At 42.0% G+C, this 19,179-nt stretch overlaps 2 protein-coding genes across 2 annotated transcripts; one reads left to right on the forward strand and one right to left on the reverse strand.

The window, feature by feature from the left end:
- Positions 1-13,281: 13,281 nt before the first annotated feature.
- Positions 13,282-15,821, reverse strand: LOC121395441. The gene is made up of 3 exons (XM_041568992.1): positions 15,592-15,821; positions 15,030-15,503; positions 13,282-13,979 (listed from the first exon to the last, which is right to left on the reverse strand). Exons 2-3 carry the CDS (start codon positions 15,327-15,329, stop codon positions 13,449-13,451), a joined length of 831 nt encoding a protein of 276 aa, XP_041424926.1. The 5' UTR covers positions 15,330-15,503; positions 15,592-15,821; the 3' UTR covers positions 13,282-13,448.
- On the forward strand, positions 15,795-16,753 carry LOC121395468 (vicilin-like seed storage protein At2g18540). The gene is made up of 3 exons (XM_041569030.1): positions 15,795-16,226; positions 16,304-16,558; positions 16,647-16,753. The coding sequence occupies exons 1-2, from the start codon at positions 15,795-15,797 to the stop codon at positions 16,439-16,441; spliced, it is 570 nt and encodes a 189-aa protein (XP_041424964.1). The 3' UTR covers positions 16,442-16,558; positions 16,647-16,753.
- The last annotated feature ends 2,426 nt before the right edge of the window (positions 16,754-19,179 follow it).

A 19,179-nucleotide genomic window follows, 5' to 3' on the forward strand; every position in this document is an offset into this window, starting at 1 on the left:
TATTTAGAAGCCATGTTAGGCCTCAACCCGAAGAAATTAGCCAACAATGTGGCAGTATTCGAAGAAACATTTTTAGAAGCCATGTTAGGCCTCAACCAGAAGAAATTAGCCAACTAAGCAGCAAAAATAGAAGCAAAATATTTAGAGGCCATGTTAGGCCTCAACTACTAAAAAAAATTGCCGACAATGCAGCAGTAGTATCTACGATAGCAGTAGGAGCTTTGATAGGTCCCCACCATAAAAAAATTTGCTGACAATGCAGCACAGCAGCAGTACTACTAGGGCTAGTAGCAGGCTGCAGCAGCAGCAGCAAGGGCAGCAGGTGCAGACAGATGGGGAATGGGCAATACTACTGAGGAGGAGAGTATGGGCAGCAATGGAGAGAGGAGGCTAAATTTGTGGCGGAGGAAGAGGAGAGGAGGCTAGTCTCTGCTGTCTGCAATGGGCACTTGGATATCCCCGCTCATCCATGCCTCATTCAATTTAATAAACGTCAGCTTATCCACGCTGCCAGTGGATAGCCGTGTTTGCTTCTCAGTGACCACCCCACCTGTAGCACTGAAGACACGCTCTGACAGGACACTGGCAGGGGGGCAAGCCAGCACCTCCAGAGCGTACTGTGCCAGTTCTGGCCACTGGTCGAGCCTCGATACCCAGTAATGCATGGGGTCATCATCAGGGCGAATGGCATCCTGAAAGCTGACTGACCCCATGTAGTCAGCCACCATATGCTCCACCCGCTGCTGGTGGTGGCTTTGGGTGGTGACTGGGCCTGCTGCTGGCCCTTGAGGCTCGAAAAAGCTCTTCCACACACCCATGAAATCTCCGCCCTTGCTGCTGCTGCTGCTACTCTCTCTGCTGGGTGTGTGGAGTAGTGGAGGCCTGAGAAGTGTCAGACTGGGGGAAGGCCTCCACTAATTTTGACCCATCCTCCTCTCTCTCTGGCTGAGTACATGGAAGTCCCCCACCTTTCCCTTGTACCGTGGGTCAAGCAAAGTAGCCACCCAATAATCCTGCACCACGAGGTTGAGGACATGTGCAAAGCAAGGCACGTGGGTCAGGTGGCCTAGGTGGATGGCGGCCAGCAGGTTGCGACCGTTGTCGCAAACAATGTTACCTGCTTGGAGCTGGCGGGGAGTGAACCACCGCTGCACCTGAGTCTGGAAGGAAGCCATGAACTCAGGTGCAGTATGACTCCTCTCGCCCAGGGAGAGGAGTTGCAGCACAGCCTGACATCGCCTGTGCTGCACTGAAGCGTAGCTGCGGGGACGCTTCAGGGGTGGCTCATCCATAGTGGAGGAGGAGGAGGAAGTGGGCATGTGGGGTTTGCCCTGTACCCCACGCGAAGGGTGGCTGGGGCAGAGAGGCGTCTTGTGGGTGAGGAACTGGGGGGAGGGAAACCTGGTGGGACAGGGGCCGCATTGAGGAGGCTGCAGAAGAGGCTGAGCTACACAGTGGCTGCCTCCGACTGTGAGCCCCAGAATCCTCTTCCCTTGCTGCAGGGTCTGGGGAGCTAGCACCTCTTCCCTGAGGAATGGGAGGAGGCGGACAGGAAGCACCGCTGCCCCCCAGTGCCCTGCCACTTTGGTGCTGCTCCCAAGTCATCCTGTGATGACGTTTCATATGGGAACTTAAAACTGATGTTCCCATATGTGACCCTGCCTGCCCCCTTCGAACCTTCTGCCGGCAGAGCTGGCACACTGCTACTGCCTGGTCCTCTGCCTGGCACGTAAAAAATGCCACACTGCTGAAGTGCGGGCCACTGCCTTGCCTGCTGTGGAGGGTTGGGGATGGTCCCCACCCATATGCCCATAGGCTTTGGACCGAGGCGCAGTGCTGCCCTGTTGCCTGCCCCCCCTAGCAGTGGTCGGTTGGAGCTGGCTCTTCATCCTCATCAACAACAAACAGTTCCCCCCCTGAACTGCTGCTGTTATCCTCTGGAGGCGGCTCCCAGGGTCTGTCCCTCTCATCATCCTCCCCCAGACCAGACCCTGCCTCATACATGGACCCCACACCAGCAACCTGCTGCCCTGCCATAAGGGGACCCTGGCCAATATCCCCTACTGATGTGGGCTGTGACATGACCTCCTCCTCTTCATCAGACATGAATGCCCCCCCATTCCTGCCTGATCATCAAAAATATCCTGGGTGTCTGGGCCCAAGTCCACCTCTGGATCAAATAAGAGGGATGGGGTGTCATCCCACACTGAGCTAGCAGGTGATGCCACCTCCTGCCACTCACTGGTGCCCGCTGCAGACGAGGTAGCCTGGGTCAGCCGGTCTACCACCGCCTCTGCCTGCTTCGAGCGTATGGGTCGAGAAGCAGTGGAAAAAAAATCTGGTACAGTGCTACGTGTGCCAGTTGCCCCACTGCGACCCAAAGCCACCTGCTGCTGTGGCATTTGCTGCTGTTGTTGCGGCTGCTGCTGTTGTTGTTGCAGCTGCTGCTGTGATGGCAGCTGCTTTGATGGCAGCTTGTGCTGCGCTACAGTGCCCAGACTGGGCATGGCACATGGGCTGGGCTGTTGTGGGGTTGGATGTCCACGGCCAGCACCATGGCCTCTTCCTCAGCCACCCCTCAATATCCCACCCTTCTTCCCACCACCACCACCATCACCACCCCTCTCCCACAGCCCGTCATATTGGGCAACTAAACTAAAAAAATAATAAATAAGGGGGGGTTTGGATATTTGGGGGAAGGAAAGGAGAAAAAAAATAAAACCCTCAACTAAATCCCCTCAGCAGAAGTGTGTACCCACAAGGAGTACACACACAAGCACAGATAAAGACAAAGACAGTTAGCCCTAAAAAGGGCTATTGGGTGGTGAGCAGGCAAGCAGAAGAGGGAAAACAGTAAACTGAAATCCACAACCTCCACTTGCACTAGCTCTCTACACAAACTCCACTAGCTAAATCACACACAAATCTCTCACTATCCTGCTCTCTCTAACTCTACCAAAAACGCCACGAGTAATGGCCTCCTCTGCAGCTCCTTATATAGACCGTGGGATGGCTCACATCTAATTGGCTGCTGTGGGTTACGTTCAGTTTGTCGCGCGTCTTTTTTTTTTTTGACGCATTCCCTCGGCGTCACGGCTCGCCACGCGACGAAAAATTCAACGCGCTGCAAATTGAGCTGCGAGGTGAATTTTTGCCGCAATTTCGTGAAAAATTCCCCGCAAATTTAACTATGCCCAATTTATTCGCCCATCCCTATTTCTGTTCTGTGTTTTTAGCTGAACCTTATGTTCCAATCCACATGTGGAAAAATTATTGTAAGGTGCTAATATTTGCATTTGTTGATCCAATGTATGTTTGTTTTTTAAAACAAACATAAAATTATAAGTTATAAAACATAAAATTATAAGTTATGGTCTTTTATGGTCTTTACTTTAATGTATTTTTGTACATTATCTATAGAGATGCACCAAATGCAGGTTCCGTTTCTGAATTCGGTATGGGGAGGTCCTGTGCACAACTGAAGGCGGACATGTATCTTTTTTAAACCTATTTTACTGTGTTGCTATGTTATGTTGTGGTGCATCCAGATGGTGGTATTCAGTTCCTGGGTATTTTCGGCACCAAACAATAAAGTCCACTAATGTGGTATAAAACAATTCTTAGAGTAAAATGGGAATGCCTTATTGATACCTTATTATTATGTCACAAGTAAATCTCAAAGATTGAGAGGATTCACTGAGATTTTTATTATATTCTGGAGTTACACAACAGCTAATCGCTAATAACAGCACGTTTTAGTAACAAACTTTTCTTTTGTTAGTATAGATATAAAACAAGGGTGAATTGTGAAAACAACCTTACAATGATTGACCTTAAATATGGAGGAGAGAGAGATTCAGGAGAACAGTAAGCCTAACAGGAAGTATACATTCTAGGCTGCTTTATTTCTCCTTTCACATTAAAATGGTAGTTTCCTATCCAAATGAACTCTATTAAAGCTCAAAAATACAATTATTTGTTAACATACAATGGCAGGACTAAAACAGTATACCTACCTAAAGTTAAAAGAAAATTGTGCGGTTTTATACAGCTCTTACAACATAATTCATCATAGCAAAATAATTTGTGATAATGGTTGAGAGTCAGAATTGTTAAATATATTGTTATTATTTTTTTAACAAAGAAGCTACTTAAACTTATAAATATTTTTTTTATGTTATCTAGCCTGCTATGCAGCCTTCGTTTAGCTCCAAAGCACATTAACACATATAAATCACCAATTATAACAATTCCTACACCTGTATTAGTTAACATAAATTGTTACAGTATGAACTGAAGTATACAGTATGTACAAAACATAGTATACAGTAATCTGCATTTGGCAGGTTCCAGATTCATGCTGCACCAACCTTGATTTAATTTATCTTGTTATAGGCTTTCCACTCATACAGAGAATGCTGAACAGAGCATACATTTGTAGAGACATCTGATGCATTTTAAGTAGAAGCCATAATAAAGCATACTTCAGGCCACTGGAAGCTTAGTGTCTCCAAAGCACTTTTGCACTATTTTCTTAACATTATTAATTAGCTGTAATTAATTTCAAGTGACACTGTCCTTGAAATATCAAAAAAACAGGCACAGATAAACTCATGCTATATACTTACAGATCAAGAGGTGCAATTAATGAATTATTTAATATTTTATAGAGCATCTATACCATATTATTTTAAAGATATACATACTACAAAGTACATTTGACAGAGGCATGCCCATTATGGCCCTGAAATATGTTATTTCTGAAGTAGGCATCAAAAAGTTATTTACCTAAAATGAATGCATTTTTAGTACCACCAACAAAAACGCATTAACATTATTCAGAGTTAAAAAGAACAGCTGGCAACGTGATGGCCACTGAATTATGAATTGCATTATGTTTTTCATTCATTTTAATGACTGAAGAGTAAAATTGTGTTTAGTAGTCAGAATTTTTACCCTTGTCTCACTGCTCACAAGCTGCAGGCAATATTTTGCAGTATTACCAGCATTACAGAGGACTCTGTGTATATAGTTATAATATCTTTTGATTGGATAAATTGGCAAGCAGCATTATTAGCTAGGTAACATCAAAGCGCATTAATCTTTGTTCCCTTGTTAGTCCACATTAGTGCTTTCACCCAGTCATTATTAAGCTCTAGCTCAAGGGTGTAATAAATGTTTTATGACATGCAACCCAAGGTAATGGAATGCAAATATATAACCATACATTTATTTTCTCATACAGAAAATCAGGGTAGGTTTTACTGAAATCAGCAGTGGGCTAACATCAAAGTATAGAAGAGATCAAAGTGAAGTGCAAAAAAAAATTAAATCTGTTAAAAATCCTGTCTCAAGTAGATTTGTAACGTGTCAAGTATTAACATATACTTCCAGGCTAATATATATATTATCAATATAGGAGTTTATATTTATTATCCTTTTCTAGCAATACCAAAGACACTAGCATATTAAGCGCAGGGCCGGTGCTCCTTTAGCTCATTTGGTATTCTGTCTTCTCATCTCCAGACACGGGTTTTTTCGTGTCTAAGTTTGGCTTTTACTCTACTGTGCATGCTCCTGCCCAGACTGTGACAAACAAACAAAAACGTAAGAGCTGAAGGTGACAATGAGGATCTTCAGAAATACACCAGACCAAATAGGAGCTTGGTGTGAGGATCACCTTAGAGGAGGTGGTCGGATAGCCGTAAGTAGCAAGGGCTCCAGGGTCCCTGGAACAGCTAATGGAGCTCTGCTAGTGTTCATCCACAGGACAGGGGTACTGGAGGCTTCTGAGAGGGAATGATGAGAAAACATGTGTATGTTTTGTAACTGAAGCTATAAGTAAGATATACATATATATGATGGAGCAGTTGTGCTATATTTATATACTTGTAGTTTGCCATTCCCATCCCAAGTCTACTTGGTTCGTTGCATTAAAGTGTGAGATGTCAATTTTACACAGTAAAGGCCTTCCTTGCACCCTTTCACCATGTGAGGAGCTACCAGCCATGGGTAGCAAGTTTCAAGTTAACAATCATAACAATTTTTCAATGGTTTTAAAGTTATTTGTAAATGTAGTTGCTATTAAAAACATTTACAAACATTTGCCTCACTGCTTTTCTACTCCTGTTACAAAAGTCATATCTCTTCCAGCAAAGAAAGGTGTGTTAATCAACTCTCTTCTGTTACATCTTTTCAAAGGTTAGAGGCACCAGGGTGGAGAATAAGGGTGGAGAATATCAAGAAACAGACAGATATTGCTTTCAGTCACAATTACATTTACACATCGGGGCCTCTTCACTAAAGGTCGTTAAGAAGTAATTGCATGTCACCTAAAATAGAAAGTACTATCCTATCGCTCAATACATGAATGCAGTACTGCATGAGTTATTATCATAGCTATTATGTGCTATCTCCAGTCAGATAATTTGTGAGATATTTTCACTTAAAACGTTATAGCTTGATTTTTTTTTGTATTACAACTTTTATTTTGCATCATAAAGTACAATAAATGTATAATTTTCTCACAATTAATGTGCACATCATAGTACAATAGACTTTCAAATAACAACATTAAACAACAAGTGGTAAAGGTAGTGTTAAGGCTGATGGTGTGGTCACTTGGATCTTATATCCTGAGAAGGGGTTGGGGTCCTTCCATTGTTTTGGTATTAAATATCGTGCAGCTAGTAGTAGATGATTTTGTTTAAAGTTATATATATCACATGGGGAATGTAATAATACTATTAATGGGGCGGAGAGAGTTACTTGGTTACTTATAATCTGTCAGGAGCGTTCCATTGCAGAGCACTCTGCTTCACATTAAAGATGGCGACACCCAGAGACATGCGCGTGACATTATCTCTGCGCAAATGGTGTGAAAATTTTCAAAAGAATGCCAAAGTCACGGGATCAATTGCCGATGATAGGTTTTCCTACGTGATTTCCTGGATGTTCTATAATTATTGACTAATCAATTTTGACCCCTGCCTTGTTCTTTGACCATGCTTATTGCTGCCTGCCTTACGAACTCCTGCCTGAACTCTGATTATGATTACTCTGCATCCCTTTGGTCCACATATTAGACTTTAACCTCTGTGCTTCTTCCTTTGTGCTAACTCCTCCATCTGAGCCGTTAGGCCCTGACATTTTCATCTGGCCATGTTCAAGCTGGAAAAGACCCTTCCTGCATGGATCTATGGTCTAAGAGGTCTATGAAGCCCAACAAGCCCGTGTTGGTCAAGTGCTGGAGACTCTACTCTCTTGCCTTCCTGTGGCTGCTGCTACTCCCAGTACAGCTCCCGTTGCTATAGTTCCTATGCCTCTGGTGCTGTCTTACAAGGAACCCTGTATTTCTTTGCCTCCTCGTTTCAGTGGTGACCCCCAGGTGTGCAGAGTGTTTGTGAACCAGATGGTGGGGTATGTCATCTCTCTGCTGGATGGGCAAATTCTTTCTGGGAGAAGAATTCACCACTGACTAATGATGCCAAGGCTTTTCTGGAGTCTTTCCCAATAGTCTTTGAAGCTCCAAGTCGGCTGGCCACAGCCTTGTCCAGGCTTATGCAGATCCGCCAGGAGAACCATCCAGAGACTGCCTGGAATAATGAGGCCTTAGTGGCAGCCTTCTATCAAGGGCTGTCTGACAGACTCAGGGATGACCTAGTCTACAGATAACTCCCAGAACAACTCTAAGAGTTAATTGCTCTTGCCATCAAAGTGGACACTCGGTTCCGGGAGAGACAAGCCGACAAGGATCGCAGAAGGAAATTTCAACCTGTCCTGCCACCGTGTTTCTAAAATCCTTCACTTTCAAGTCCGCCACCTCCACCCCCGGCTGCCTTCCCTGAGGAGCCTATGCAAGTTGGCAAGGGCAACTCTGAGTAGAAGAAACTTTTGAGACGTTCCGCTGGCCTGTGTCTCTACTGTGGTGGCAAGGCTAACTTCATCAACAGTTGCACTCTGAAACTGGGAAAAAGATGGGGAATCTTACCTGGGCGGCATTGAACCCTCTCCCCAAAAAGGCTTGCACCGGTTTCTCCTCCCTCTCCAGATGCGGCTGCCCTCTCAGACAGTGAACGTACAGGCCTTTCTTGACTCCGGGGCAGTGGGGAATTTTATGGACTCTTGACTGTGATCAAGAGTCCATGAAAAGCATTTTGGTGTTCCTCTGTTTCCCCTGTCTACCCCCTATGAGTCCTGGCAATCGATGATCAACTGCTCAAGTCGGCAGTCATCTCTGAGACTATAGGAGAATTGCATTTGCCAGAACCCTGCATAAGGAAAAACTGTTGTTCCTCATTATCCACTGTCCTTCGCCACCAGTTGTCCTGGGGTTGCCCTGGCTCCGTTTACAAAATCCCATCATAAACTGGTCTGCCAATCAGATCTCTCATTGGAGTTCCTTCTGTCGCAAGAACTGTTTGCCTATTAACCAAATCCACTGGGTGTCTGTCGCTGCTACTGATTTCCAGTCGTTGCAATCAATATACAAGGTCTTCTCCGATGTGTTCTGCAAAAGACTGGTCGAATTCCTTCCTCCTCACGAGCCGTGCGCCTGCCCTGTGAACTATTCCCCCCAGAGGTCATATGTACCCTCTATCTCCAGCTGAGACCTCCGCAATGAAGGATTGTATCAATTACGACCCTGTATCAATTACCAGTGTCTGAATAAGATCACAGTCAAGAACAAGTTACCTGCTGCACTTAATCTCCGAATTGCTCTCAGAAGGGCAAGAATCTTCACCAAGCTGAATCTTTGCAGGGATTACAACCTCATTCACATACATGAGGGGGATGAATTGGAGGCCGGCATTCAACACCAGAGATGGGCATTATGAATATCTGGTAATGCTCTTCGGCCTCTGTAATGCTCCTGCCGTCTTCTAGGAGTTTGTGAATTTCATCTTTCGAGATGTTCTGGGGCGATCTGTAGTAGTATACCTGGGCGACATTCTCATTTTCTCTAAAGACTTACATAGTCACAGTCACCAAGTGAAAGAGGTACTCTCTCTGTTGAGGAAAAATTCCTTTTTGCCAAGCTGAAGAAGTGTGTCTTCAAGGTGTCCAAGATTCCCTTCCTTGGTTACATCATCTCGCAAGAAGGGTTTGAGATGTCAAGATGCCAAAGTTTCAGCAATAGAAGTTGATGCTTCTGAATTTGGGGCCAGAGCTATTCTTTTCCAAAGGCTTATTTCTGATGGGAAGTTACACCCTTGTGCCTACTTTTCCAAGAAATTTTCCCCTGCCAAGAAAAATGATGATATCGGGAATCGTGAACTGCTAGCTGTTAAACTGGCACTCGAGGAGTGGGGACACATTCTGGAAGGAGCACAGCATCCTATTATCATCTGTACCGACCATAAAAACCTAGAATTTATCTAGACCCTCAGGAGGCTGAATCCTCATTCAAGTTGGGTGCTCTTCTTTTCTTAATTTAACTTTATCATCACATACTGCCTGGTTCCAGTAATTGGAAGGCAGACACCCCATCCAGAAGCCAAACTCCGGATGATAGGTAAATCCAAACTAATTATGAGTCCCAAAAATGTCAGTTATGTTCACAGTCCTTGTCCGGCTCGCACTTGTATCCCTTCAAGCCCAAAAACACAATGGGGCAAATTCACTAAGCAGCGAAAATTCGCTAGCGGCGCCGCTAATTCACTAAAATTCGAAGTTGCGCTCAGGGAGGCGAACAGTAGCGAATTTGCACAAGCGTTAATTCGTCAAGCAAAGTGAAGTTACGCTAGCGATGCCTAATTTGCATACGGCGCCAAGTTAAAGTTTAATGGACGTATATGTAGCAGCAAATACTACACAAGCCTGGGAAACCTTCATAAAAGTTGTTATTTTGCCCTACACATGTGCCCACTGTATAGTTTAGGTGCCATATGTTAGGAAATGTAGGGGGGAAGGAGGGTACCCCCAAAAAAATTTACGATCTTTTTTCAGCCTATCACCCTTAAAAAAGGAGAAAAAACAGCGTATTTTTGAAGCAATCCCTATCTACTCTATTGCACTTCGCCTGGTCTGAGGTGGCGAAGGCAAGTCTGGCGCAAAAGAGGTAACGTTCAGTAAAATGTGCAAGTTAGTGAATTAGTGTAGTTACGTCCCATTCGCCATATCGCAACTTCGCCTGGCATAAGGGTGCGATGTAGCACTAGAGAAGGTCTACTTCGCTAGTGAATTTATGCCAGCGCCCGTGAATTGGCGAAGTTACGAAATGACATCACACTGGTGAATTTGCACCAATGTTAGTTACTTCGCCCTTTAGTGAATCTGCCCCAATATCTAGAAAAAAAGAGCCAGCGCCATAGGCACAGGACCAGCAAACAAAGATATATAGGGAAATATTGTTTCAAACAACACCACTTTTGTGCTTAAAGGTTGGGTTTAAATACACCACCACTATGTGTGAACCCTTGTAGTTATCCCCACCACCTTCTGTAGTATAGATAGAAATTTTCAACTCGCATATAAAAACTTTCCAATGTTTATCCCAGCTCTCCTTCTTGTCTAGCTGTTAAGTGATATGCAGAAGCAAATAGTGTAAAATCCTTTTTATTTTAAAACAAATATTAACAAAATGCACTCACATGGCATCTCATGTAAAAAAGCATAACTATGCTCCGTCCTGTTGGGACCGTCCACTTGGATTATTATTGAGTACCCACCTAGAAATCCATTAAGGAAAGTCTGAAACCTCTTTCACACATAGTGGTGGAATATTTAAACCAGACCTTTGAGCACAAAAGCGGTGTTGTTTGATTATTACCCTCTATATCTTTGTTTGTTGGTCCTGTGCCTATGGCGCTGGCTCTTTTTTTCTAAACTCTGGAGGATAGCCACAGGGAGGATCAGGACCCAATTGTTCCCCCCTCCAAAATCATGGAATCTCTGCTTCCGCAGTTGGCCTCCCATTGAGATGCTATATGTCCCCCCGGAACTCCGTCTTCCCATCCTCCAGCACACTTACAGCTCCAAACAAGCAGGGCATCCTGGGACAAGGAAGACCCTAGACCTACTAAACCACCTTGTTTGGTGGCCAACCATTAGGACAGATGTCAAAGACTTTGTAGAGGCATGTGCTGTTTGCACCACCTCCAAAGCCAGCCATTCCAAACATGCGGTCTGTTACAGCCTCTACCCATTCCCTCATGTCCCTGGACCCATTTGGCTATATACTGCATTGTTGAATTACCACCCTACTAAGGTAGTTCAGTGATTTGGGTGGTGGTCGACCACTTTAGCAAGATGGTGCATTTCATCCCGCTCTGAAAACTGCCCTCTGCTGTGGCACTTTACCAATTCTTCATCCAATACATCTTCCGTCTCCATGGGTTTCCTGTAGAGATAGTTTCTAAAAGAGGCTCTTAATTTGTGTCTAAGTTTTGGTAGTCTCTATGCAAGGATCTGGACATTTCTTTTCAATTCTCTTTAGCCTACCACCCTCAATCCAATGGGGCAGCTTAACAGTAAACCAAGCACTGGAACAGTTCCTGAGAAGTTATTTCTCCCTTCACCAGGATGATTGGTCCGAGTTACTTCCCTGGGCAGAATTTGTTTATAATAATCCCACTCACTCATCATCAGGCAGGTCACCTTTCCTGACAATGTACGGCCAACATCCTTTTGTCCGACGTTCCAGCTGCCAATGACCATGCAGCCCACATGTCCGCTATTTGGGCCTCAACGAAAGCCAACTTAGGAAAAAGTTCCTTAATGCATAAAGAATATGCTGATAAAATATAAAATTCTTCCCCCCAGTATAATATCAGAGACAAAGGGGGTTATTTATCAAAGTCTGAATTTATCTCAATATTTTCTGCTACAAACTCCAATCAAATACGCTCAGGGTTTTTTTTACACTTATTTATTTTTACATTTTCCAGAAAATTTGCGTTGAGGGGAGAAAAAAAATCAGTTTTTCCGAATTTTCTGAATTTTTCATCTGATATTCACGATTTTCACAATCTTTTCATAATTTTACCCAAAAATTCTGAAAACTTCGGAGCATTGCCCGAAACCCAGCGCACGTCAAAAAATCATTGGGACTTCTCCCATTGACTTATATGCAACCTAGATAAGCCTGAGGTGTTGGATTTTGAGATTCAGACTTTTCCATCTTCTGGGTTTAATAAATTCTGAAAAATTCGTGATTTCTTAAAAATCTGATTTTATTTAAAAAAATCATGAATTTTTTGTGATTTTTGCATTTGGAGTTTAGTAAATAACCCCCAAAGTATGGCTCTATACTGGGAACATTAATCTAAAGGTTCCTTCTCCCAAGCTGGGTCCAAGATTTGTTGGTCCTTTCCCCATTATTAAGATAATTAACCCTGTGGCTGTCAGACTACAACCTCCCCCAGAGATTCATATTCCCAGTGTGTTCCAAGTATCCCTTTTGAAGCTGGCCATCTCCAACTGTTTTTCATCTTACCAGCCTTCTCCTCCCCCTGTCCTTGTTGATGGTCAACAGGAGTACAAAGTAAAAAGGATCCTAGATTCTAAAATCTCCAGGGGTTCTCTACAGTTCCTCACCAGTGGAAAGGTTTCAGTTCTGAAGAATGCTCCTGGGTGAAACACTCTCCATGCCTCCAACGTACGATGCGATATAAACTTGTGGCGGAAGCAGGATGTACAGAATACAGGAAGTGATGTAAAACATTAGTCATCGGTGGATGTTTGTTTGCCGAAAGTTCCTTCGTGTACGGACGAACGTTGATCAACAAACGATCTGTGGAATGGCTTTGTTTATGGATTCAAAGCAAAGAGCTGCACTTGCTATAGTTTTATTAACATCAGTACAAAAGAAAAAGAAAAAAGAGATCATTGTGGAGCAAACAATGGCTTATGAAGCGTGAGCAGTATTCACACATGGGTCTATTGAAAGAGCTGAGAGAAAGAAACCCTGATGATTTCAAAAACTACCTACGGATGTCAGACAGCAGTTTTAACACTCTTCTACAAGCAGTAGCACCACGGATTTCTAAACAAGACACATGCATGAGGCAAGCTATACCTGCAGAGCAGAGATTAATTGCAACACTAAGGTCCTTTGAAGATTTAAAATTCTCAGTGGGAATTTCTGCACAGGCTTTGGGGCGTATCATTCCAGAAACCTGCAATGCCATAGTGGAAGCACTGAATGCAGAATATTTAAAGTTAAAATCTCTATTTGTTTAGTTTACAAACTTTCAGATTAAAGCCCTGCCAGGTGCACCTCCCACAGCCATCATTGGACAGACAGAGTATTGTAAATTGTAAAACATTTATTGAAATGAAACATAAATAAAATATAAACAGAAGTGTAAAAAAAAGTGCATTCATTTTGCATAAAGTATGCACAGGGTGTACCAATAATACATACAAACTATATAACTGGAATTATAATTTAACAATATATCAACTATATTACAAAAAAGAGCAAAAACATCCAATTGTGCACAGGTTTATAGATGAGAATATTGCGGTTGTTCCTGTTCTGAAATAGAAACATTTTTGTTAAATCCATTGTTTGTTGGTATAGGAGATACCATCGATGGCCATGCCGTTTGTTGGTCATATGTTACAACAGAATTTGGTGTGGACATTCTGTGTATGTGCTGAGGAAATTGATGTGGAGGAAACCAGTTTGAGTTATTAGTGCTTTCATATGGATTGTCCATGCATCTAGTTGTGTCATTTAGTTTTTTTCTAAGGCCTCTTTGCAGGGCTGCAGTTATAATTGATTCTGCAAACAGCCTCTGTTCTTCATCCATTCTTCTCAGTTTGGAAGCAGTCGCGAACCCAAATGCATCAAACTCATCTGATGGCTTGTGAAGAAGAGCAGCAGCTTTGTTTATTAAATTCTGTCTTGATTCTTCATAATTTACTTTATTCTTTATTTTCCTGCCTTTGGGCATTTTTTTTGACGTACTATCTTCTTCTCCATCTGTGTTTGGAAGGCTGGAAGCACTAGTACTACTAGTGTGTTGTGATGCCTGTGAAAATAAAAAAAGTGTGAGAAATGTAATATATCAATTACAATGAATATCATTTTTTACCCTTTTTTTGTTGCAGTTCCCCTCAACTGAAGTAGAGTGGAAAGCAGTAGCTAAACAATTTGAAGATTACTGGAATTTTCCAAACTGTCTTGGAGCAATTGATGGAAAGCATGTGAGGATCCAGCCTCCCTCCAGTTCTGGCTCCTATTATTTTAACTACAAGGGGTATTTCAGCATTGTGCTTTTGGCTATAGTTAATGCCAAATATGAATTTTTAATGGTTGATGTGGGGAAAAATGGAAGAGTGTCAGATGGTGGAGCCATGGAACAAACCTTTTTTTATCAGCAGCTCAAAAATGACCAATTACACCTACCATCAAATTCTGATTCAAGAGAAGGGATGAATTATGTTTTTGTTGCAGATGAAGCTTTTGCATTACATAAACATGTTTTAAAGCCTTTCCCACAAAAAATTTGTCAACTGAAAGTAGAATTTACAATTATCGACTTTCTCGAGCTAGAAGGGTTGTAGAAAATGCTTTTGGCATACTAGCTAATCGATTTCGCATTTTCCATTCCACCATAAATCTATCCCCAATAAAAATTGATAGTGTTGTTTTGGCCTGCTGTGTGCTACATAACTTTCTACGCTGCACAAGCAGCGCTTTCTACATGCCAGAAAATATGGTGGACAGAGAGGACATCGATCAACAAACTGTTATATCAGCCGAGTGGCGAAGTGAGCCAAATGGACTTTTGGAACTGCAAGCTGCTACATCACGAAATGCTACTATTGAGGCCAAATTAAGTAGAGAGAAATATGTTGATTTCTTCAATGGCACTGGCGCAGTAGATTGGCAATCAGCTATGGTTTAAAAATGCTATCAGCTATGGTTTTAAAATGCTATCAGCTATGGTTTTAAAATGCTATCAGCTATGGTTTTATGCTTCAGCAGTTAATGTGTACCTAAATTGTGTCAGCATTCATTTTAAAATAAAGTAAACATAATCTTTAAAATGTATACATTGTGTTTTTTATGAACTTACCTGGGACATATGTTCTGTGTGGTCCCCTTGTTCTTCAAGTACTTGTTCAGCTGCGATGTCATGCGCTTGTATGGCTGTTACATCATCTGATTGGCTTGTCTGAGTCAGTTCCGATTCAACATGACTTGAAAAGTTGGACCTGGAGTCCCTTGCCACCTCCTGATCCACTGTAAACAGTAGCAGATCATAGTACCATAGTTTCGGAACATATAAGTCATCAGCTGAGGCACCTGATTTTTTGGAAGCTTGCACTTTGTTTAATTCTTTTTTAAAAACAGTCCTTACATTGGAAATGTTCATCTTCACAAATTGCAAAGGTTTGCCAATTCTTCATATGCCTTTTCTCGTTTCATTTTATTCATGTAATCTCCCGATTTCACTTTCCAGAGACAAGGAAGGGCCCGGTACAATTCAATAAATTCTCTCAGGAATTCTGGGTTGGTAAATTTTTCTGATGGCATGTTGATAATGTAGCTGAGGAAACAATCAAAACAATGATTAATAGTAATAACTACTGGTGTACAGGTAATTGCATTGACTATGTCATAAAAGGCATGCTTACCAAATTATGTTAGTAGATAGAAGCAAGAAAATTCGTAGAAAGACGAAGGGATAATTCTACGATCTAGATCAGCTCGTTCGGTCCCACAAACTGCGCAACAAACGAACGAACGAACGTATTTATCGTAGATTTCACTGGCTCCTCCTACTTCCGGATGTGACATCACACAGGTTCCTCTGATGCAGCAGCACAGTGGAGAAGCCATGGAGGAACACAGTAGCACTAGAAAGCCTACCTATGAGGAAGACAGTGGAAGGAGAAAGGAGGAAGACAGTGCAAGGAGAAGGTTTACTGCTGAGGAAGACAGTGCAAGGAGAAAGGAGGAAGACAGTGCAAGGAGAAAGTTTACTGCTGAGGAAGACAGTGCAAGGAGAAAGGAGGAAGACAGTGCAAGGAGAAAGGCTACTGCTATGTCCAAACAGGAGATGGTGTATATGGTGTCCATCCTGGAAAAAAAAGATTATGACTGCAAAGAGGCAGAGTATTCAAGGCCGAATACTAGGAAAAATAATATCTTGGACATAGTCATCCAAGGGCTTCACAGGAAGTTTGGAGTAACCAGATCAAAAGACCAGCTTCGTAAAAGATTGAGAGAGCGAGAACAACTTCTAAGCATTAGAAGGATAATTAAAAAAGTGAGTATTTTTATTACTTCACTATATCGAAGTTCTAAGTTTCTAAAACGTGTTATTTACCTTTTTTTTTTTTACAGAACAAAAGCGTAAAAAGTTGCTTTGGACCAGAAAATATTCTAGAGGAAGTGCCTCTTCTTCTGTGGGCAAGTCTGATCCGCCAGAGGATTGTGAGAAGGATGACAGGGAGGAGAATAATGACTCGGATGACACTGTGACCATTGATCCACTTGAGCAGTCCAAAACCTATGCAACCTCTGATGCAACAGAAAATCCAGTGGAAGAGTTGAGTGACACATCTCCTAGAAGCCCATGCATTTTATTAACCAGTACAGGTAGGTTACACATTATAGTTTTAAGCAGCCACCACTGTTAAATGAAAAAGACAAAAATATTAAAACAATTTTCCACTTTATTTCACAGTAGAATACATTGCACCACAAAAACTACTGTATCTTTATAAAGAGGGACAGCCAGATGTTCAAATTTCAGAAGAGTTTTCCATTGCAGAAGCAACCAAGGACTGTGATCAAAAAAAAGAACAAAATATCTTAGGGGATATTGAAAAATGCAAGCAAATCTTGGAAAACATTAAAAAATCTGTAAATTCATTAGAAACAACACTTGAGAACATATCCAAAAAAGTTTCCAATGCTGGTGAATAATTTGCTGTAAAAATCTTGTGCATTTTTTTTTGCCAAGTATGTTTATCACATAATGTTTTGCATGTGTTTCAAATGCAACCAATCTTTTATTCTTTTAATAGTGTTGAATGCTATAAAGAAATTGCTGCATAGTGTATGAACATAATATGCTATAGCACGTTGCTTGCTGCATGTGCAGCTTAAATAAATATTTTTTAAAAAAAAAAAAAGTATTGGTCTTGCTTTTATTTCTATTACCTGTTGCATATGTTGCATACATATGTCTTTTAATACATATAGAGATTTTTATGTGGTTTATAATGTTTTTATGTCTGTGCTGTACAAGTGGCAGCCCCTCTTGTCTTGCCCACCATCTGTCTGGCTGCTGTGACTGCTTTGTGTAGTTGTGTATTGGTTGATATTGTTGTCCAGCACCTGTCTGGTTTTTGTGTATCTGATACAATCAGTATCTATGAAGAGATTACCTGAGATTAAAGTTGCAAATGCATTTTTAACAATCAGACACAGACTGTATACCCTGCACTTTCACACTTGTAGCAGTGTTTTCACCTCATCAGACAGTAGGAGTGGTGCCAGCATTGTGTCATTGTCTGTAGTATATAGTCAATTTCTCCTTCCATGCCCCATGCAGACATATGGATTTATAAATAAACTTTCTTTCACATATGAGGTTATAGGATGATATTTCTGCAGTGAGCACCAATTTATTTTCTTTACATAGTTTCATATGGTTAATGAAGCTTTAAGCAAAGAACGTTCTGGTCCTTCTGTATATTTTCGTTGGCTTGTGCTACAATCCTGACATGCGCAAAGAACGATCGTTCTACGACAAATGTATGTATTTCACACTCACTGGCCGATTTTATTCCTGAACGACTAAAATTTTTCAACTCATCCGATCAATTTTTGCGAACGATAATGTTGAAACGATCGTTCGTCAGACGATCGTTCGTACACCATCAACTATCCGATAACTTACCGATATTATCGGAACGTTCTGAAATTGGTCGTTTGGAAGTAAAAAATCTGCCCGTGTATGGCCACCTTTACAAAGTCACTGTCAATCGCTGGGTAGAACCAGAACCCTACCCACTAACAAATGCCGAGGACTTGTTTGCTACACTTGCTGGAGGTAAATACTTTAGCAAAATTGATTTATCAAATGCCTATCAACAACTAGAGCTGGATTCGGATTCAAAGCCATATTTTACCATCAATACACACAAGGGTTTGTTCCAATACCAGTGCTTGCCATTTGGAGTATCAACAGCACCAGCAATTTTTCAGCATGCAATGGATCAGATTCTGCAAGGAATCGATCATGTGGTCTGTTTTCTAGATGACATTTTGATTACAGGTTCATCTGTTGAAGACCACTTGTCACTGTTAGATAAGGTGCTATCAAAACTAAAAGCATCTAGAGTGCGAGTAAAGTTGTCTAAGTGTCACTTTCTCCACGATTGTGTAGAATACTTAAGATATGGCATAGATGCACAAGGTCTTCATCCAACAGAAACCAAGTTTACTGCTATTGTTAATGTACCCTCACCTTCAAATGTGTCTGAACTACGCTCTTTCTTCTAAATTACTATGGACGTTTTCTCTCAAATTTGTCCACATTGCTGCAACCCTTACATGAACTTTTGCAGAAAGATACCAAATGGACTTGGTCAGCTGAGTGTGAAAAAACATTTCAGGATGCAAAGCAAAGACTAACCAACAGCAAGTGGCTAGCACCACTAAGATTAGCATGTGATGCCTCACCCTATGGAGTTGGAGCAGTTATCACATATACTGCCCAATGGAGAAGAACATCCAATTGCTTTTGCACCCTAACTCAAACAGAGCACAACTGTGCTCAAATAGAGCGGGAGGCACTAAGTATAATTTTTGGAGTAAAAAAAAAATCATAAATATCTTTATGGAAGGAAATTTTCATTGGTCACTGATCACAATCCACTTCTGTCTATTCTTGGGCCAAAATCTGCCATTCCAACATCGGCAGCACTTCGAATGCAATGCTGGGCACTTCTCCTATTGGCATATGACTATGATATTGTATATGTTCTCAGGATCATGGGAATGCAGATGCTTTGTCATGGCTTCCATGCCCACATCCAACAGATGTCCATAAAGAAGGTGTAAAGTTTCAATAGGAACTACCTATTTCTTGCAAAGATATTGCAATTGCAACAAGTTGTGATCCCCTTCTGGCCAGAGTGTGGGATTTTACTTTCAAAGGTTGGTCCAACTACAGCTCTGACAAAATGCTTAAGCCATTTTTTGAAAAG

The sequence above is a fragment of the Xenopus laevis genome, chromosome 7L (genome assembly GCF_017654675.1).
Source record: "Xenopus laevis strain J_2021 chromosome 7L, Xenopus_laevis_v10.1, whole genome shotgun sequence".
Classification (NCBI taxonomy): Eukaryota; Metazoa; Chordata; class Amphibia; order Anura; family Pipidae; genus Xenopus; species Xenopus laevis.